This window comes from Podarcis gaigeae (genome assembly GCF_964106915.1).
Source record: "Podarcis gaigeae genome assembly, chromosome: 10".
In the NCBI taxonomy this organism is placed as follows: Eukaryota; Metazoa; Chordata; class Lepidosauria; order Squamata; family Lacertidae; genus Podarcis; species Podarcis gaigeae.
The window spans coordinates 33,464,656-33,486,917 of record NC_139686.1 but is presented as its reverse complement, the minus strand read 5'-3'; the positions used below and the strand labels follow the sequence as shown (position 1 = coordinate 33,486,917).

General features: G+C 41.1%; 1 protein-coding gene across 3 annotated transcripts in view; it reads right to left on the bottom strand.

Annotated features, from left to right (window-relative positions):
- Positions 1 to 987: 987 nt before the first annotated feature.
- Positions 988 to 22,262, bottom strand: part of AGBL3 (AGBL carboxypeptidase 3) — a 35,766-nt gene continuing 14,491 nt past the window's right edge. For 2 of the 3 annotated variants that reach the window (XM_083698595.1, XM_083698597.1), the window contains 17 exons: positions 21,244 to 22,026; positions 19,036 to 19,201; positions 18,714 to 18,840; positions 17,313 to 17,413; positions 17,102 to 17,181; positions 16,887 to 16,935; positions 15,069 to 15,167; positions 14,635 to 14,703; positions 13,883 to 13,996; positions 12,383 to 12,508; positions 10,537 to 10,630; positions 8,105 to 8,176; positions 7,585 to 7,761; positions 6,946 to 6,976; positions 5,747 to 5,958; positions 5,027 to 5,282; positions 988 to 1,503 (listed from right to left, as the gene is read on the bottom strand). In XM_083698595.1, coding sequence (XP_083554721.1) covers positions 1,254 to 1,503; positions 5,027 to 5,282; positions 5,747 to 5,958; positions 6,946 to 6,976; positions 7,585 to 7,761; positions 8,105 to 8,176; positions 10,537 to 10,630; positions 12,383 to 12,508; positions 13,883 to 13,996; positions 14,635 to 14,703; positions 15,069 to 15,167; positions 16,887 to 16,935; positions 17,102 to 17,181; positions 17,313 to 17,413; positions 18,714 to 18,840; positions 19,036 to 19,201; positions 21,244 to 22,026 — 2,806 coding nt within the window. In that variant the 3' untranslated portion in view covers positions 988 to 1,253. The remainder of the gene's footprint in view (positions 1,504 to 5,026; positions 5,283 to 5,746; positions 5,959 to 6,945; positions 6,977 to 7,584; positions 7,762 to 8,104; positions 8,177 to 10,536; positions 10,631 to 12,382; positions 12,509 to 13,882; positions 13,997 to 14,634; positions 14,704 to 15,068; positions 15,168 to 16,886; positions 16,936 to 17,101; positions 17,182 to 17,312; positions 17,414 to 18,713; positions 18,841 to 19,035; positions 19,202 to 21,243; positions 22,027 to 22,262) is intronic. The other variant, XM_083698596.1, reaches the window with a different exon arrangement.

Below are 22,262 nucleotides of genomic sequence, written 5' to 3'. Positions count from 1 at the left end.
AGTCTATACCACAGCTGGGGGTGGGATTCAATATAAGTCTTGCATTATCCACCCCTCCCCCATTTTTAAGAGCAGCAAAATACAACTATAAAACAAAAAATGAGAGGGAAATAATTAAAGTTTTATCTCCCCTTTCTCTCTGGAACAGAAAGTAAAGGTATACTCACCTTACCGCTTACTTATTCAGTGCTCTCCCACTAATTTTTGAAACTGCATTCACAATTTAAGAAATTACAGGATCAATTTGCATTGTGGCTTAACAAATACTGTCAAGAAACTGTTGTTTGATGTGTTTCCCCCCCTCAAACCAGCTTCAAACTGATTAGAAAACGGAGTGCGGAGTAAACAGTAATGTGAACCTACCCTAGCTGCCTCAGTGCAGGTGCAGATGAACACACAGACACAGATGGCTTAATAAACAGGAGTTCCAGGGGTGGGGAAACCAAAAAAGGTCCTGCGTGTCAGGTGATGACATCTCCCCACTCTGATGTGAACAATTTTGTGTGAATGCAGCTTGCTGCATTTCAAGCAACTAATGGGAACGTTACCCTACAGGAACCAATAAAATGGCTGAACCTACAAGAAGGAAACTTTTAATTAACATTTCTGGAACCTTTGCTAAAAGGGACTTGTGAGTAGACACTATAGGCAGATCTTGGCCATTAGGAAGAGCATTGTTGGAAAATACAGTGCTTGACTGGAACCTCCAATTTAATATCATTTTGACTAACTGTAGAAAAGCAATTCCTTCCTGCGGATCATTTGTTATTTCTCTTTTTAGATTTAAGACAAGATTGGATGATGATCCTCACTATGATTTTTTAATTTGTCTAATAGGTTTTAGTACTGAGAAATACTACCCCAATCCCTCCTTTTTCAGTTAATCATTTTTTAAAAAACAGCATCAGTTTTAAAGCAAGTGAATTTCAAAGTAAAATGACTAGACTTGCTTCAATGTAAAATTTGTCAGCAATAAACATAAACGAGTTCATATTTTGGTTTCATTTTTATCTGTCACAGAAGCCTCATGGGTGATGTTCCAGCACATTTTTGTATCCTGTATTCCAAGCCTGCGCATGGCACAAGTGCTTATGATGAAGATACTTTTTTTTTCTTTTCATTTTCCCAGCACCACATCCAAGGAACTGACGCAATAATTTCTGAAGATATCATTGCAGGTTGCCATCCGGATGGAGCCTTTGCAGGCGTAGGCATTGGCTTGTTAGCTGCCTGAAAAGAAATGGCACCTGTTTCTAAGCGTGAAAGGAAATTCTCTCAGTTGTTGCTGAAAGGTCTTTCATTGAAGGCCTGTGATTTAGGCACTCACTTTTGCGTCTCTTTGAAAAAAACTTGCTCTCACTTTGGCACAGTAACTTTTTCACTGCCATTTTTGGCCCAGTGTGCAGTAGGGATGTAGAAGTGGATGCTTCATCATCCTCACAGCGTTTCAGTAAAAGTGTCTTGTGGGTCCCTTTTGTATTCATTAGTGTAGCCAAGCGAGGTCTGCACAGATAAACAAAGGAAATTGGTCTCAGTGTCCCTCTCATAAGGACAAATCCACCAAACTGTCATCCCAACCAGGCAGCCTCTTTATTGTTTACATTTTACTTCATAAACCAGCTTCTTCCCAAAGAACTATTTAAAAGGCACCCGGTTTCCAAGCACCAGTAAATCAGAATGGAAATCCTCAGGATGTTGCTGCTAAGACCTGTGGTTACTTGTTGCCTGGACTACTGTAATCTCGAGAGAAAAGGTACCGTAAATTTCGCTCCATAACACGCAGATTTTTCCTCCTAGAAAGTAAGGGGAAATGTCTGTGCATGTTATGGAGCGAATGCCTACAGATGGCGGGGGAATCTGCTGCAGTTGTGAGCAGTCCGTGGCTCGCTTTGAAACAGCAAAGCGGGTGTAAGCGGCTCCTGTCAGCGAGCCGAGCTGGGGAGGAGGGAGAGAAGCAGAGCGGGCTTGGCTGCTTTAAAACAACCCCGTCCTATATGTTCCTATCTCCTCCCCACTGAGCTGCTAAGTAGCAGCGAAGCTTTTCAGCCAGCCTAGCCGGGAGGAGGGAGAGAAGCAGAGCGGGGTTGGCTGCTTTAAAACAACCCCCTGCTCTCTGTCCCTGCCTGCAGTTTTTTGCTGTCCGATTTTGGATTAGCCACTATAGGGGCTGTGTGTGTGTGTGCTTGAGCTATCGTTCTCCTCCTCCTGCTTCCCCTTCGCTCGCCCTGCGCCCCTGCGCTCTCCCTCCGACTTTAGAATTGACACTCTGTGTGTCTGTGTGTGTGAGAGAGGGCTCCTCCTCCTCCTCCTGCTTCCCCTTCACTCTCCCTGCGCTCTCCCTCCGACTTTAGAATTGACACTCTATGTGTCTCTATGTGTGTGAGGGCTCCTTCTCCTTCTCTTGCTTCCCGTTCACTCCCCCAACGCCCCAGCGACTTCCAGCGCCCTGCGACTTTAGGGCCAGTTCTCTCTCTGCGTGTGTGTGTGTTTTGACCTCACTGCGCTTGTTGGGGGAGAGTGTTGGTCGCAATTTTTCTTGATTTGTCTCAGAGTGGTTACTATCATGGTTTCCTTGCCAGGGAGGAGGGAGAGATGCAGAGCCTGCTTGTTCTAAAGGAGCAAAGCCGGAGAGGAGCCTCTCCTGCATTATCAGCAGCATCCTTCTCCACACCCCCACGCGTGCTCCTTGTCCCTTGAGTTCTTTTCCTTCCCTCCCCACTTAAAACGTGGTTACAAAGCACGGATCCACATGGATCCTCAGGATTTTTGCACTAGGTCACCCCAAATTCACCATCAGATCACATAGCATATCCATGGCTACAGCCTGCACCAAAAAACGCACGCACTCACTGTTTCATGGGGCCGCAATGGCTCAAAAACGTGGTTACAAAGCATGGATCCACATGGATCCTCAGGATTTTTGCATTGGGCTACCCCAAACTCACCGTCAGATCACATGTTTGTGGCCACAGCATGAACCACAAAAATCATACATCCACTGTTTCGTTTAGAATATTTTTTTCTTGTTTTCCTCCTCTAAAAACTACGTGCGTGTTATGGTCAGGTACGTGTTATAGAGCGAAAAATACGGTATGTGACGTGCTTTGAACACTCTAAAGTCACATATAAAGACTAATATGAACCTTCATCTTCCTAGCATGGTCTCCTGTTATTCCTACCTTGCTTTAGTCAATCCAGAATGTGGGGTCCTACTGGGCTAATATAAACTTTATAAAAACCTAATGTAAATGTACCGTCACCAAAGTGTTTCTTGAACCACCACTGCCTTGCCTTTTCTGTGCCTTCTTGTAAGGTAACCCACCACTGCCTATATTTATATACCCATTTATAAAGCCCCAGTGTTGCCAAAAGGTGGGGTAAAGGAGGAACACCTGTACTAGGCGCAATTTCTGGAGTTTTGGAATACATTGTCAGCAATATGCTGAGGACACACAGCTCTGCTACTCCTTTACATCTGCAGGTGTGGAGTGGATGTCCTGGACCAATGTCTTGCCTTGGTTATGTACTGGATAGATGGGAAGTGACCTGCTCTTGATGGGGTTACATTACCCTAGAAGGAGTTGGCATGTAACCTGGGGAAACTTCTGGATTCATTGCCATCACTTGAAGCTCAGGTGTCCTCTGTAGTGCAGAGCACCTGCTATCAGCTGGTGGCCTGGCTATGCCCATATCTGGATAGGAATAATCTAACTTATGTTGTCTAACCACTGGTAACCTCTAGGAGTGAGATTACTGCAATGTATTATAAGTGGGAGTGCCTTTGAAGATGATTCAGAAACTTCAGCTGGTGCAGAATTCAGCAGCCTGGCTGCTCACTGGGGCAAGGTGGTCTGAGCACATAACACCAATCCTGGCCTGACTGCACTGGCTATCAATTGATTTATGGTCCCAATTTAAATTTCTGGTTTTGACCTTTAATGCCTTATGTAACACAGGACTCCCAATACCTCAAGGAATGTCTCTCCCTGTATGAGTCTCCCAGAGACTGTGGTCACCATCTGAGGTCTTTCTTTGTGTGCCCCTCCGTGGAAGATCAGGAGACGGGCAATACAAGAACAGCCCTTTTTGATGTGGCTCCCCATTTATGAAATGGGGGCTCGTCTGGCACTGTCATTACATACCTTCAGATGCCAGGTAGAAACATTCCTTTTTAACCAGGCATTTGGCTCTTAACTATCTATTGCTTTTTAGAGTGGGTGGGATATTTTAATGTATTCTTTCTTTTCGGTTTTAATGTATATATGTGGGTTGTTGTCTTTGGGGTTTTTTTTTGTCCTTTTGTAAGTCACTTGCCATGGCAAAGAAATGTGACTAATATATGTAACAACAACAACAACCACTCAGAGTTAGTTTGAAGAAAACTTGTGTGGTTTTTTTAAAAAATAAAAGAAACAAATTATGATCTAGGTTTGCACAATACTGCAACCCATACTATGGTTTGTTTGTGCCATGAACAGCACCCTCAGGGTGGAAAAAGCTACATTTGCAGGGAGGCATAGAAGGCACATTCATGATTAAGCCATGGTTTAAAACCAACTCTGTCTAAGTGTGATGTATGAACCAGCCCACTGACAATCTGTATCAAGGGGCTTCTTATGCATTGGAACAGAAAATTCAAACTCTTATTTGCACAGACTTGATTTCATAGAATAGTCATGTATGCTATTGGGAGACTGAAATAACTCCACCCAGAGAGTATGGGATCCCACTGAGTGGCAACATGAATTCTAGGGGCATATTGGCATGGAGGAGTTTATGCTCTCTTGGTACATTGGTTTCCCCCAGTGTGTAGAAGATGCCAGTGAATGACGAAGAGTAGCAATTGTGGAAGCAGCATGGGCAGTGCTGGTTACACTGTTTCAGGTGCAATATTGGCATCAGATTCTTCCTTCGCATAGCATTCTGTCTTCAGGGAGCACAAGCTACAATACAGTTTAATGCTAAAGCATCTTGTCAGAGCAGACACACTGAATGTTGCATGAAACAGGCAGTCTTGTTCACTTACCGGGGCCGACCTAAGGACAACTTAGGTTGCTGTTCATTCCTCTGGTATTTTTCAGTGACTTGCCTATACTTTCCTTCTGACACCAAAGGTAAGGAGAGTTGTAGAAAATCTTGTGTATGAGAGGGCTCACTGAGTCTAAAACTTCCTTCATGGTTTCCTCCATTGTTTCTGTCCAGTTTAACATTGCTTGCTGGTGATTTCTCCTTTATTTTCCTTTCTTTGTCATCTAAATTGTGTTTCAGGTTGTCAAGAAGATCTGGGATCAAAAACAAACAAAAAACTCCTGTAAATTATTACTTGTTCCAGAGATCAATTTGAGTTACAACTCTCAGGGCTTAGCCCCAACATTCATTAATAGATTAGAGGAGATATAGAAATAAACACAGCAGAGGAGTAGAACAGAGGACCATTATGGGAATTTTGATGATACACTGCACCATCCATACTAGTGTACAGTGGTACCTCGGGTTACAGATGCTTCAGGTTACAGACTCCGCTAACCCAGAAATAGTATCTCGGGTTAAGAACTTTGCTTCAGGATGAGAACAGAAATTGTGCTCTGGCGGCAGCGGGAGGCCCCATTAGCTAAAGTGGTACCTCAGGTTAAGAACAGTTTCAGGTTAAGTATGGACCTCCAGAATGAACTAAGTTCTTAACCCGAGGTACCACTGTACTTGAGTCTTTTGCTAATAATTTCAATGATGAAGGGGAGAAAGAAACCTTTCGCTTGTAAAGATGTCTTCTCTCTGCAACTAGTGGCTCTTCCAGGTCGACACTTCTCTAATCGCCAAGTTGTAGCTTTGTTGTGTAAAGAATTAAAATGTGTTTCCTGAGCCAGGGCCATGTTTTGTACTTCTTTTTCTCCTAACTCCAATGTGACACAACCCCTTTCAGTGTTATTTTCTCCAGTTGCCTGAGACAGAACCAGAGAGCTGAAAGAGATTAAGGCCACAGAATAAAATAAAATAAATACATCAAATGAAGTAGCAATTGCAGTATAAAATCCAAGGTGAAATATAAATGCTTATTTAATAAAGAATTGCTATACAATTCAGCATTCACAAATAAAAATAAAATACAGTGTCTTAGTTTAAGCTTTAGTTTGTCATTTTAAGACATAGCGCACTGGTGACATGACTCAGGGCACTGTCCATCCCAAGTTAAGCATCTCAAAATGCCATTGCATTCAACATAAGAGTTCAGTACTCTTCTAATTAGGGATAGAGAGATTAACCTAAACCTGTTCTTTTGGAACTCAGTCATCTTAAATCCATTCCACCCTGCTTTGTGCAATTTTTTTTTGAAAGAGTGCACAAAAAGTTAGCATTTAAATTGACAATTTTATTATTAGGCTGTCTGTCAGAATGCTTTTTATTATGCTTTTTATTATGTTTTTATCACTGATGTTCTGTAATCTTTTAAAAATGTTGTACATCACACTGGGATATTTTGATAAAGGGTGGTACAGTGGTACCTTGGTTTTTGAATGTAATCTGTTCCAGAAGATGGTTCGAGTTCTGAAACGTTCGAAAACTCAACAGCCGGCAGCTAGGCCTCAGGATCTTACACTCAGCGGAAGCCGTGTGGCATGTTCGACTTCCAAGGTGTGTTCGAAAACTGAAGCATTTACTTCCAGGTTTATGGCATTCAAAAACTGGAATGTTCCTCAACAGAGATGTTAGAAAACCAAGGTACCACTGCATATAATTTTTCTTCTTCTTCATCATCATCATCATCCAATAAAAGCATTAAGCATATCAATAAGAGCTGGTTGGCCCGTCTGAATAATACAGTTTTTTAGAAATCTAAAAACAAGAAGGGTGTTACACTCTTTCCAAACCCAAATAATAAAGATATAAAGAATGTGACTGAGAAATCCACATGGAAGATTGCTGATAACAAATAATACGTTTTCCTACCTAGGATGACTCTCCACATGTATGAGAGAGGCTGTAAGTAGAAAATAAAAATAAAATGCTACTGAAAATGTTTCAGGAAATGCTTCCTTTATATGAAATAACCTTTCCCCCTCTGTAAAGTTTCCTTACGCCCAGCAAATCATTCAGATCAGATCCCAGTGGCACAGGGCCAACAGGGTGGTATGAGGAGCCAAATGCGCAGCACTACCCCCCAAAATGTGCCATGGGCTTTCATAGAAAGAACTGTAGTGTTACTACATGCAGTAAAAAAAGGTAAAGGACCCCTGGACGGCTAAGTCCAGTCAAAGGTGACTATGGGGTTGCAGCGCTCATCTCGCTTTCAGGCCGAGGGAGCCGACGTTTGTCCACAGACAGCTTTCCGGGTCATATGGCCAGCATGACTAAACCGCTTCTGGCACAACGGAACACTGTGACGGAAGCCAGAGCACACGGAAACGCCATTTACCTTTCTATCTACTTGCACTGATGTGATTTCGAACTGCTAGGTTGGCAGGAGCAGGGACCGAGGAACGGGAGCTCACCCCGTTTAGGATTTGAACTGCCAACCTTCTGAACGGCAAGCCCAAAAGGCTCAGTGGTTTAGACCACAGTATATCCCCAAGTATTCAGTTGACTTACTTCCTCGTGGAATCTTTGCTTCTTTTCTCATATTTTCCACCCTAGGAAGTTTGCAACCCGAGAGTGCACCTTGGTGTCGTCTTGGTGTGTTGCACATCTGGTCAAGGATGGCAGGAGGCAGAAAAAGTCTCTGTGAGATGATGTGCTTCAAAGGTTGGGCTAGGTCCCAGCCAATATCTGTAGAAAACAAAGGCCGGAACCAGACACAGAGTATTATTTTAAAGGGCAGGACAAAATAGAAAATTTTTGAGTTTATTCTTGCTTGCATGAATTTATGCTTCTGGTGTACATCTCCATTAGCTCATTCTCTATGCTCTAAAACTGTCTTCCAATGCACTCTACCCTGAAAGCAAGCCCTATTGAAATTAGTGGAAACTGTGAGTGAACATGCATAGGATCAGGCTGTAAAATCTCTATTTTACGCAATACATGGCTTTCATTGTATTGCTTATAATTGCACATACAGTAGAACCTGTGTCTAGACACAAGATTATATGAATTAAAGATATGAGTAACTTACTTAATCCTTGTTCAGGAAAGTAATGACTGACGTACTGAACTGTATATTTATTTCGTTCATCTGGCATAGAATCTGAAAGACGGACACAACTGTCATGAACTAATCATAAAATGAATCTCAGAAAGAATACACATTTAACTTTTATAGAAAAGGGAGAAAGAGTTTTGTGACAACTTAAAAGGCTGAACAAAATATTACCGAAAGAGCTTTTGTGGACTAGAGCAGTGTTTCCCAACCTTTTTTGGGCAAAGGCACACTTGTTTCATGAAAAAAATCTCGAGGCACACCACCATTAGAAAATGTTTAAAAAATTAACTCTGTGCCTATATTGACTATATGCCGCTTGGGGCGGCAGCCTGTTGCCCGAAGCACAGGGAGCCCTACGGAGGGCTCCCCGTGCTTCCGGCGAGTGTCTGCAACCCTGCGCGCCCGGCAGGAGCTCCTGCCAGGCGCGCAAGGCTTGGGGCGGCAGCTTGTTGCCCGAAGCACAGGGAGCCCTACGGAGGGCTCCCCGTGCTTCGGGCGAGTGTCTGCAACCCTGCGCGCCCGGCAGGAGCTCCTGCCAGGCGCGCAAGGCTTGGGGCGGCAGCCTGTTGCCCGAAGCACAGGGAGCCCTACGGAGGGCTCCCCGTGCTTCGGGCGAGTGTCTGCAAGCCTTGCGCGCCGGGCAGGAGCTCCTGCCAGGCGCGCAAGGCTTGGGGCGGCAGCCTGTTGCCCGAAGCACAGGGAGCCCTACGGAGGGCTCCCTGTGCTTCGGGCGAGTGTCTGCAACCCTGCGCGCCCGGCAGGAGCTCCCGCTGGGCACGCGAGGCTTGGGGCGGCAGCCTGTTGCCCGAAGCACGCGGAGCCCTCCGGAGGGTGCCCCGTGCTTCGGGCGAGTGTCTGCAAGCCTTGCGCACCCGGCAGGAGCTCCCGTCGGGCGCGCGAGGCTTGGGGCGGCAGCCTGTTGCTCTAAGCACATGGAGCCCGCCTCCCTCCCACGGCACACCAGGCAAAGTCTCGCGGCACACTAGTGTGCCGCGGAACACCGGTTGGGAAACACTGGACTAGAGTCAACTTAATTGGATACATGTCTTTAGATGTCCTTAGATGCATGCATGCATGCCTATTTACGGGCAAAGTACCAAAACAAGGCATTCTAAGGAATGTCTAGGAAATCTATTCTCTGGGGAATGGTGGGAGGCAAAGAACCAAACAGCCAACTGAAAATATTGTTACATATTCAGTACTGTATCAGCACTGTATACAAGTCCTAGGAAATGTATAGGTTATCAAGAAAGGATTAGAAAATATGGAAACACATGAAAAATTTTAGTTGCTTTCCCAGAGCATTATATGTTGTTATAAAGAATTATACAATTTGGTAATATTCACTAAAATTTAACAACCAATAAACATTTAAGAAAAACATTGTTTCATGAAATCATATGAGCCTAAGTCTTTGTCCTGCTGCCATATTGAATGAAACTGTGAATGGTGTGGTACTGCGTGATCTGGAAATATCCTATGCTACAGACAACCTCCTCCAATGATTGTCTGAGAAAGACTGAGATCCTTCTGTTTTCTTGTTGGCTGACTTTTCATATCAGTCTACTATCAAATGCATCAAGTAGATTTTGAAGGTGATACGTACATATAAACATGTATCAGATAACAGGATAAACCAAGCTATAAAGCTTAGGGCATGGCAACCTAGAGTTTCTGAGATCACTCATATACTGATTCAGAGCATCCAGTATCTCCCATACACCTATGTGCAGTATGCTTATTTCCCAGCAGACCATTTGGAAGGCTGGAGGAATTAAAGGGAAGGAGGGGAGGTGAAGGAACAGCACAATCAAAGGATATGCAAATCTTCTGCAACATGGTACCTTCCCCTACCCCCAAATGCTTTCTGTGTTTCTAATTTCATGCTAACGCATAGAATTGGAAGTTTAGAAAGTATCCAGTTAGAGTATTCTAAATATTTAGGGAATATAAAGCACGCTCCAATGTCTAGAAAACTTTATCAAATGGGAGAAAATGCTTTTCATATAGTGTGAGAAGAGCTTCCCATAAAAGATATGAGAAATGCAATGTTAGTTGCTATTAAATCCCAGTTCTTTTGCTGTAATCGTCCTTTGTAATTGTTCTGTACATTGGACTGAATAGGGAACAAAAAGCAGAGGCTGCTATCTGCATGCCACCATTCTATTGTCCAGTGTAGATGCAATGTTCTAGAAGCATGCCATGGCCTCACAGATACTCAGTGCATGAATTCCTCTTTCCTTTTCATGGATTGCTTTAACGGCATGACGCTGTATCTGCACTGATGACGACTATGGCTAAAACAAATTAATTCTTTTCTTACAACTTTGTAAATACCTATATTAATTTTTCAAACGAAAAGATTCACACGTTCATAGAACTGTTTTGCCCATGTTATCTCTTACCTGCTTGGGAATCAAACGACATTTCATGAAGTTTACCTTCTACAACTGAGTTAGTTTCTCTGAGGAGTTTATGAAGCCCTGCTAAGGCTTTTGACTGCAAGAGTAAAAGGAGGGAAATGCACTATTATTATTAAACTTCCCACCAAAGTCTGAAATTAGTTTGTTGTAAAGAAGCACTGAACTGTAGAGTTATATCCAATGCAGCGCTAATTAACTTGTTCTGTCAGCATAAGCTTGTGCTGTTGCACTTCTGTCCCTCTCCTCCCCCTGTGCTGAAGTTTCCCCCAATCCTCTGGAGCAGAATTGAGGATGATGCAGGACACACAAGATAGGGTGAGTGGGGAAGTTTGTTATGCAAGCATATCCTTGCACCAAATGAACAAATTAGCCTTTATATCCCAAATGTTTAGGATCTGTGTGCTTGTGAGATTTTGGTGTATGCAATGTCTAAAGTGGTTCTTCAGCCTTTAAGGCTTATTTTATCATCCCTTGGATGTAATTACTTTTTTTTTAATGTACCCTGCCTTTTTGCTTACTAAGAAAGCTTTCCTCTTCTTTAGAAACAATCATTCCAGCTAAAAAAACTGTATAATATTTGATTGCTAACCCTTTTCTTGGCAAACTGTTAGCTGGAGTCATCATAGCAGTGAAGTATGGGATAGTACCATTCTAGTGTAACCTCTCCTTAGTGTCTCTGATGTAGTTTGGCTTTGGTCTGGGATGCAAACAGCAGCACAGCATAGGAAAGGGAGGCAAGCAGAAACACCTGAGACTATGTCCTAACCTGAAATGTGTGCCTTCCTGCCTCTGTCCAAATGCCACAGATACCTGCTAGCTGTCCTGCTTGTGTTGTGACATGCTGACAACCCATGCAGTATTGCAATTGTAATATCAAAAAGGAAAGCAGCACCCTTTTAAGAAACAGAAGGGGGAGAGGAAAGAGTTCAGAGTATTCGTATAATCCACCTTTAAGATGTATACAATATGACACTGGCAGGAATGTGGTCAACTCTGGCTTACTGAATGGCTGGAGCTTACAGAAAAGACATTCCCCGTATAGTCAACATTCCCTGGCACAGTCAATGTTTCTAAGCAATATCCACATAGTATGTGTGGTCAGATAATGATGTGAAAACCCTATTGAATGCATTTGTTTTTATTTTTAGGCAGCCCCCATTAACAAGTTAAAATCGTAACATTATACCATACAGTCTTACTGAATAATACCCTAGCCTGAGAGCAAAATTTACTCATGCATCTGTTTTGACTAAACCAGAATTGCTAACCTTTGGCCTCCAGATGTTGCTGGACTACAACTCCCACCATCCCTCACTACTGGCCACACTGACTAGGATGAAGGAAGGTGGAGTCCAACAATATACTGAGAGCCACAGGTCAGTGGCGTAGCGTGGGGGGTGCAGGGGGGGCTGGCCGCACCGGGCGCAACACCTGGGGGTTAGGGTTAGGGGGCGCAAATCCACGGGTTAGGGGGTGCAAATTACTTGCCTTGCAACCCACGCTATGCCACTGCCACAGGTTAGCCATCACTTTCCTAAAGTAGAGGTTTCCTAATAAAATAGCTCCAGCCCTTTCTAGATCACTGCTCTATAGATACAAGGAGTTGCTTTGCAGCATCAGGCTAATGATCTGTCAAGGCTCCTAATATTAAGCACACAACTAGGAACAGCTCTTCAAAATATAAACTGAGCAAAGCAAATATTGCTGTAATGCAAATATGGAAATAAGGTTGAGAGAGCAAGCAAGCATTAGAAGGACTCTTGCTAGCCGCCATTTGCAACTGCAGAGTCAGTAATGGGTCATTCCATACAACACCATTTCTGCTTACCTCAAAATGTTTCCTCCGTCTTCCTTTCAGACTGGAGTGGAAGGAGGTGTTGGTGCCGACCCAACCTCTGTATGGCAGCTTCCCATTTTCCTCCTTAGCGCATTCCCAAAAGTGCTCAGAGCATTCCTAGGAAGGCAGAAACATATTGTCTGGGGCCACTCCTGCAGTGATGCAGGCAAGCTTATAATAAAAACTTGTGTTATTTGTGCTAGTCACCTAAGAGTCTCATCAGTCATCTGGATGCATGAGATATTAATGTTGGCTGATATTAATGTTGTGCTGTGTGTGGATTGCAGCAATCGGGTACTCTGCATAAGTTCTCTCACTCCCTGAAACGGGTCACAGGAAAGGACCTTCCAAGTCTCTCAGCAGTAAATTAACAGCTTTGTTCACTTGTTCTTAAACATTTGCTGTTTTATGGAGCTTCTGTCCCTGTAGCAAGTTCTAGATTTGGGTTGTTGTGGGATATTTTTGTTCAATGAAAAGATGTTCAAACCATATTAAACTAATCCATAGAGGGTTTAACAGGTACGCATAGTGGGCTGACAGAGCAAGTTCTCTTAGTTTCTTTTCCTTCACGATCCCTGATATTTTCTGGTTTTATCTGAATCACCCACCATTTTGCTTTGGGTTTCTTTCAGATGGTCCGTGTAACCAATTTGAAATGAATTACTAGTGGATTCCAATCTGGGATTTATGAGTATTGTCTTTATTTTTTCCTGTATGTAATGTCTACCATGGCTCTTAATTTTGAGCCACTAACCCCTGGAATGAGCAGATTCTTCCAAATTAGAATCCTCTGTGGGCATAATCTCATAAGAATTGCTTGTTTAAAGACACATCATCCTTTCTCTTTCTGCATATGGGAAGCTAAGGGCCACAGAACATGTTATGATAATCACAAATGAAGAAAAGCATGATCAAACTGCCTGTTGCGCTGAAACTAAACGCTCTTCAGGGAACTGAGATATAATTATATCCCTTTCTTTTAAAATGGACCATACTTTAAAATACATTTCTGTAAAACAGAATACCTGCCTGCTAAAAGTTAAAGAAATAATTACTCAATGTATTTCATTGATTGTTCTGAATAAAGCTACAAAGCTTTTTTTAATCACTTTTACTGAAAGTCTTAAAACAAAGGTAAAGGACCTTTGGTGTTAACAACTTCTAGGAGATAGAAGAAACAGCAGGTGACCTTACAGTCTGCTGTCCAAGCACTGTTGTACAAAGTTAAAGGAACTATGATTCTTTTAACTAGAGCGGGTTCCACAATGCTGTTCTATTTCAGGAATTAAATAAATAAATAAATTGCAAAGCACACATATTATTTTAAGCGGTAATATTACATTGTCAGATATCCCTTTAACAACAGGACACAGCATCCTTTTAGCTTTTCCTAATGTCAAAGTCAAACTCTGCTTTTGGTTGTCACTAACATAAAGCTATATGCATTTTCTGATTATCTGGAAAATTATTCTACTAATGGGCCAGCCAAACCTTTTTAGCATTGGGTGTTCTGGACAAAGGTTCTACAGTCTGCTTGGTAATTTCATATTTTTCCTTTCGTATGTTTTGCAGCTCCATTGGTTTCAGTTTCTGAAAAACCTGGGTCTGTGGAGAAAGAGAAACATGTACTACTTACCAGTCACTTCACTTACATAGGAAGAACTAAAATAATACCATGGCATGGGCATAGCCAATGGGGGTGGGGCACATAATTATTGGAAAGCATTGAAAGTACTCATTTAACTGAGGTTCTGCCTTCCCCCAGCAGAAGCCTGCCCCCCCCCCCCCAAAGCTCAACAACTTTAGGGGACGATCTCTTCAAAAAAAGCTGTTCAATGGCCCAGCTCAGAAACATGAAAGAGATGTACAATTACATCCTTAATGATACTAATACACATTAGTATCTCCCTTGCTGATTCGGTGAATAACTATATTTCACAGTTATTAGTAGTAACTGTAACAGTACTGCAAAAAGCCTTTAAAAAAAGAAAAAAAGTTTATACTTATCCCAAAGTATAAACTTTCACTTGTCTGAATACTTGAGGAAAAGAGCAATTATAAACAGCTACTAAAAATATCAAACATTTCAAATATATTCCTATGGGTATACCTTAGAAATCATATAAGCAGGAGAGTTGACTGACTAATGTTTGCTGTCAGTTAACTATTGTGCTGTATACTGTATAATCCTATTCTGATCACAAAAGGACAACAGATGTTTCACAATACATAGAAATCCTTACACTTTTTATAATTTGTTCATGGCTCTTGGAAATTTTGTGGGAAGATTCTTCTGATTTTTTGGTTTCACTCTAAACAGGAAGAAAGGGATTGCTGTATTTATAAGAGACACTATTATACTTAAAAGGATGCAAAAGTAAACAAAATACTCTCATAATATTTCAGGAATTTTCAAGATACACTTTCCTTCTATTTCCACAAAAGAAAGTACTGAAGACACCTTTTCTGAACTGCACCAGTCTACTCAAATAAGTACTGGATCTTGCTAGTTCAGTCTATAACTTTATTGTGATGGATCTAAGAGGCGAAGAATAAGGTCTGTTCCTGGTCTTATGCTGGATAGAATCCTGAAGGTCAACCCTACTAATCTCATTAATACCTAGTGATGATGATGATGATGATGATGATGATGATAATAATAATAATAATGCTTTACAATTGATTCATGGGGTTGCTTGGAAAATCTTCTTCCTGATGACACCAGAAAGGCACTCCTTTCTTTCTTGGTTTTCAGATACTTCTTTCTTGGTTTTGCCTAACAAGCAAAACAAACAAATTAAAATGTATATCTGGGTTTAATAGGATTACAGTTATCTACATTATATATATTTTCTTTATTTAACCTTTACATTTTATTCTTATATCTTAGTAACTCAAAAGGATTTAAGGGAACAACTAGATGTTGTGTCAACTAGATGTTGAACAACTAAATGGCAGACATGCCCCCATTTCACATCCCAAATCCTCCTCAATAAAATCTAACACAATTCATCCTGATTTCCTGAAAATGTAATGTGCATCTCCTCACCCTCCTCCACATCAGTGGCTGCACCCCAATGACTGGACTGGGGTGGAAACACTGTGTAACAATGTCAGCCAAGGGATGGGGTAAATTGTATCAGATGTTATTGATAGAGATGAAGACTATTATTTTGAGGTTTCTATTTTTGTCAGTAGCACCAAAGTAATATTTCTTGAAATGCTTAGTTTCCCCCTAAATGAAATGACTTTTTAGCATGACATCTTTCCCTCTTTGAGCATATGTTCTCCACGTTTGATTTCTGATTTATCACTCACAGTATGTGTGTATGTCTTGTCCAGCCCCACCTATTCTGCACCTTTCATATGTCCCCAACTAACAAGAAGTGCATGCTATAAGTCTTGGGAGAGGGAGGCAAGGCCTGTTCCCAGCCAGCTGCTTCTTGCCTCATCCCACCTCCCTCAGTGATGATGGGAGCTGGGTCTCTCAGAAGACAGAACTGATCTTGCTGTGCAGGGAGACAAGAAGAGCAAAACTAGGTGCCACCACTTGCTCCTCACAATAACAATATTGTGGTCTGCTGTGTCTGGTTCAAGAAGACTCTTTAAAGCAGAGGTTCTGGCAGGAAAGGATGGCAAGTGTGGTGGAAAGTTTCAAGGACAATCCAAGAAATAGTTAAACATTTCAGTGTAGTGTAGTACAGTATCAATTTTTTTTTATTTGCAGAATATGGATAGCCATCTTTTCAAAATGAGCATAAGTGCATCAAGTGATACTGAAAACAATCCTAGTGATCCACGTTTGTCAGCAATATGTGGATATCTATCTGAGTCTCAGTTTCCCATGGGCTGGAGATGAAAACAGCCTATGTGTTTGATCTGTGGCCAGAAGCTTTCCAATTCCAACATGGCCCTAAACAAGATGACAAGACGTCTGCTGTCAAAACACGGAAATCTGGCGAACAAGAAGGTTCAATATTTTGAAAGGCTTTTGGAATAGCAGAAATACCAGCGAACATATTTCAAAAAATGAGTAAAAGTCTCAGATAAGATGCAAATTATATCTTACCAAGTGACAGAATGGATTGCTCAACAGACAAAACCACATACAACAGCAGGAAAAATCAATTAAGCCTGCCTGAGCCTTGATTGTGAAAATTCCTTTGTCTGAAGATACAATTTACAGAATAGTTGGTATGTCAGTTAATATTGAGAAGCGTGTTTCCGATAGTATGAAGAATTCTAAATCTGCCATTCAAGCTGATATTATAAAGTAGTTGTGTTCTACATTATATATCAAGCACTGCTAGTTGTTTTTTTTATTTTCCAGTATATTTCTTATGAATAAAAAAAACTGGTGTGTCTATATTATTTTGTCACATTGCAACTAAACATCAGTATACTGTTCTGTATATCATTATATTACATTTCAAGGAAATTAATTTCAAGTAAAATCTTACTAAAGCTGAATTTTTGATGATAATGTATATTGTACCTGGGCTTCTAGTTTAACGGTAACCTCATTGGAGTCTGAACTGTCAGAACTGTAAAAGAAAAATAATTATGTTTATTTTCATTTACAAGAGTATGGATTTCTAGAATTCGTCTACAAATCAATTATCTGCTCCGCAAACACATCTGGAAAGCATGGCACCGATTTCCTCAATAACAAGCTAGAAATAAAACAATTGTTAGAAGAGGTCCTTTTACCTGGAATCTCTGTCATTGACAGAGGCAGATAGATCACCCTTTTTCAGCATTACCTCCAATTCATTCAGGCACTCGTTATACTAAGGAAAAACACACACTGTTAACCATAAAATTTACTGCCAAATAATAATAAATACTTTGACTGTATTCCTTTAAGTACATAATTGCTGCAGATATTACTGCTGCAAGAAATAATGTTTATTTGCATTACCTTACTCTTCTTTTTATTACAGAAGTCCAACAGTGAGTCACAGAAATGGTGTCCTATGGATTCTAGATCCTTGGTACTAAAGTGGGTACCATGTCTACTGCCTGGAAAGGGGGGGGGGGACCAGTCACAAGTGAAGAAATAATTGTCCTATTCAATATCAGCAATGATTTTAATTCCACTGATGGAATTCCACATTTAATTTGGACTGCTACCAACCCAATAACACTTCTTTGTTAGCAAAACATTTTATCTTTATTTTAAATCTTTTACTTTCAAAACAAAAAAAATTCCTTCCAGTAGCACCTTAAAGACCAACTAAGTTAGTTCTTGGTATGAGCTTTCGTGTGCATGCACACTTCTTCAGATACACTGAAGTGTATCTGAAGAAGTGTGTATCTGAAGAAGTGTATCTGAAGAAGTGTGCATGCACGAAAGCTCATACCAAGAATCTGAAGAAGTTTGCATGCACACGAAAGCTCATACCAAGAGCTAACTTAGTTGGTCTTTAAGGTGCTACTGGAAGGAATTTTTTTTGTTTTGACTATGGCAGACCAACACGGCTACCTATCTGTTACTTTCAAAAGTTCATCAAATGGCTTTTCACATTCCATATTCCCAAACTCCTTCCCATAGTTCCTTTTGAGAACCTCCATTCCTTTGCCTTTCCAATGATACCCTTTGCTTTCCAATTATAACATTCAGCTACCTTTTTTAAAATAACCCAATCCACAGATAAACCAAACAAGTACACTTCTGCCTTAGCTCCACTGCAGATTAGTCTGCCTCACATTCACACTTTCCCTCATTATTTTCTACCATCTAAGGTTGACAGTAGGATGCAAATTAACACCAATAATTTCCACATAAAACTATATAAAAGATTGCTATTTCTTGTTAAATAGTCTTAGTCTGATTCCTTCACAAGGACACATCTTCAGTATAAGGTAGATAAATATTTGATATCAGTTCAACAACCACAGTTTCAAAGTTGTGAAAGTGTGAGAATTCTGTGTTAGAGATTCCTACCTACCCAACTTCAAAGAACTACAATACCCAAAGAGGGAATCACTGTTAAACTAGTCTGCTGTGTAAATACAGCGTAACTGACTTTCAGGTAAGCATAAACTCAGTTTTAAACTCATTAGCCAAAATCTCACCCTTCTGTAGTCATTTACTCCCTGTAATTGTTACATTTGGTACCCACAACCACTATTTCTTGGGCCAAATGCAATTTTAATATACACCTATAACATTAACATTTCAACATGCCTTCCTATGTAGTATTTATCTGTCAAACACAGTAAGCTCACATTATCTCTTAAAGAATCTGCAGCTACAAGACATGAGACTTCTTTGAATGCTTTAAATATAGATTCTAGAGAAAAACTATATTTGCCTTACCCAGTTTAGACCCACAGAAAGTAACTTCTAAGGTATAGCTGTTGCTGATGCCCATCTTCCACATTACTATTCGACCTGTCCCATCTCTAGCTTTTTGTATCTTGAAATTGCAATCTTGGAATGAGAACTTAACAAAGAGAGAAGTGGAATTACTACTGCGCTTTTGCAACGAGGCCAAAACTATACAGCTGTGCCCAGAAATGACCTCCCCGTGCCACAGTCTTCCTCAACAACAACTTAGAAAACTGTCAAGTGATTTAGCAAATTTTTAATGTACTGAAAGAGATGATTTCTTACATATTAATGTTAAATGTCAGCTTACTTTATCGGGACAACGTTTGCTCATAATGAGAGGGAAAACGCGCTGATGTAAGCCTGCCCCTTCTTCTTGATGATCTCGTTTTTCACAGCCATACATGAAGACATTCTCTTTTCTGCTATGACCATGAAGGTCACAATATAGGAGAACCTTGCGCTCTCCCATCATTCTGTAACAAGGTAGAAAGTTAAATAAGAGCAGCTTTGGTTTCTGCAAATCAGACACTCTTGATTTTTTGGGTTATGATAACAATTGTAGGAAATCTCTTAAAGGTATTAAAGATGATAATTGCTGGACAGATTGTTTTTCTACTGGAACAACCTGCACTGGTTAGCTGCACTGGTTAGCTGCATTAGTGTCAGGGAAGCTTTTCCCTTGAGTCCAATAAGAGCTGAGTTGCACCTATTAGGCCATCACTGCCTTTCCTTTCCAGTGACAGATACTAAATGCGCAATATTAAAATGCTTTTTCCATTGCAGCCGACACGTGACAAATGTTTAAAAAACAGAACTATCACATAAGTTGCTGTCATTATGTGAAAAACACAGTTAACAGAAGATTAAAGAGCTTTGTTGAGGAAAATAGTCCCCTTTATTGGTATAGGGGAATTCCCTTCCTTCTCCAGAGGTTGGTCTTTCCAGTCTATGTTTGTTAGAATGGAACACTGGTTACTTCACTGTGGATATTCCCTTCCAGTGGCTTTGCAGGAGTCTTCCATGGAAACAATGTGTTAAACCCATCACCAGGAAGGAAGGAAGGAAGGAAGGAGGAAGGAAGGAGCATATGAATAAGTTAGAATTATACAGCCAATTCCTCAGCCCCTCTCAAGTTCCAACCATTGTTGAAAGACAGAGAAAAAGAGAGAGTGTATGACTGAAGGAACAAACAACAAACAAACAAACAAACACACACATACAGAAACGAAAGAAAAACACCTCTGAAAAAGGCAAGGTTTAAACTAGAAGGACCAAACCCCCAAAGACCAAGATGATTTATTTTTATTTCATTTTACATTTAATAAAATGTTTGTTCTGCTTTATCATAATAAAACCTCAAAGAAGGTTACATTAAATAAACATTATCAGTAAAAGACCGTTAAAAACAGGTAATTTAAAACATTCAAAAACCAGTGATGACTAGTGTCATCTGTACTAAGCCAGGGTGGAGAAGGAGGCCTCCTGCATGCCCACCAGAACCCACACACACAATGACTAACAAGTTTCATTTCCTGGTCAGTGTGTAGGAGGCCTTCAGGAAAATGCAACTTCCCAAAGCTTCCAGATCTGAGCCCAAAACAGATGGTCCAAATTAAGACCCATACAAACCTCCCGTTAAACCCTCAACTCAAAAACCACCTTGACTGCAGTTTTTTTTCCCCCAGGGAAGTAGGTAGAGTGAAAACAAACATAAGAAAAAGAAAACCAGACTTCCTGAAGGGCTCTCGTGTTCTTGACTGATGCCAGATGCCATGCAGCAAGAGAGGTCAGGAGTTGTAAGATCACTGATAGCTCTATGTACACATTAAATATTTGAAACACACAGGGCTCGTTTCCCCTATCCCCTCAGAGCATTTCTATACATATAAGAGCATAAGAATAGCCTGCTAGATCAGGCCAATGGCCCATCTAGTCCACCATCTTGTTTTCACAGCGGCCAAACCAGATGCCCGTGGGAAACCAGTGAGCAAAAGTGGCTTTCCCTGATGAAGCCATGAAGGACAGACAGCCAAACCAGGAAAGAGAGCAACTAAAATAGTCTTTTCTTTTTTAAAACACACAGTGGGAAACAGGTGAAAACAAAAAAGGAACGGGCTAAAGATCAGCAAATAGAAAAAAAGCTAATAGTTAGAAGATAAAATGTCTTGAATAGAATTCCAGCAGAAGCTGAAGGAATACTCTATCCTAGGCTAGGCAGGGAAAGGAAGCTTGAGAAGCTGCTGCTGGTTTTATAATTCTAACTTTATCACATGTCCTTGCCTGTCCTCAGTAGCAGGGAGTGCTAACTCATGATTTTCCTGGAGGCCTTCTACATGCCAATCAGGGAAAGTATTAAAACAACATTTAGATGTACCTAAAATTTCAACAAAATGTGAACAAAAATAAGTTCAGTGCAACAAGATGAATTCACATTATGTATTAATTAATGCTGGTATAATAATGAACAAAGAGTGGTGATACTGGACACAGAAGAGGGATGGTGTTACCTTTTTACCTTTTGATCATGCTGCGGGTACACCAGATGGGAGGGAATGATTCCTTGAGATCCGATTTATAGTTGCGGTTTAAGTCCCTGCCTGCTAAAGAGCAGCGGTAATTGCCTACAATCACACCATCTGGATTCAGCATTGGTACCACCTTAAAAACAAAAGTGTCCCGAAGCCACTGGGCATTATTTGAATCCCCCAGAATGTAATCCAGAAAGCCCTTCATCACCCAGGAACTATTCGTTTCACCTGGGTGCACCCTGGCAGTCAAAATCACCGCTGCCTTGCGTTTTTCCTCCTGAAAATCTTGCAAGGGGTTAGTGATGGTTAGAACATAGACTATGTTCCTAGCCAGGGAATGGCACAAGATGCGGATCTTGCAGAACGTGGACCGCCTTGGGTCGCTAGCAACGGTTGCTAGGTAGTCTTGCAGGTTACTGTAAGTGTAAGGATAGCAATGGGCAAAATAGCAGGTGTCTCTATCATGCGGGAACTGGAACGTCCATGTCAGGGAAAAATACTGGCGCCCACCTTGGCCGAGATTGTTTTTATAATACTTGATTTCATCTCCTGTCCTTTGCCACCCCACCTTGTGGATCTTTGCTTCTGCTTCTGAATACAGCAACGGACGCATACCACGATTATACAAACTTGTTGGCTTGGTGAAGTTGACAATGGTGAAACGGTAGGGCATTCCTGCTTGGGTGTTGGTGACCTGGAAGTAGTACCACTGGGTGTGCTTATTTGTGTAGAGATCAGTGCGTAGTGTCAGCTGGTACTCAAAATCACTACTGGCATGGGAAAAGGAGAAAAGTATTTTAGTATATAATATACTGTTGGGCATTCAGGCAGTTATGAAACATGATATATCATGCTCCTTTATCTCTCTTATTTCAAATGTATCTTTTTAAACCCAAATTTCTTTCACAAAATTTTTTTTGTAGATTTTGTTGCCTATAATAAACTTGTAAGGAATTTGTTCATGCACATATTTGTATTTTAACAATAGTCCACATGATCTTTATGG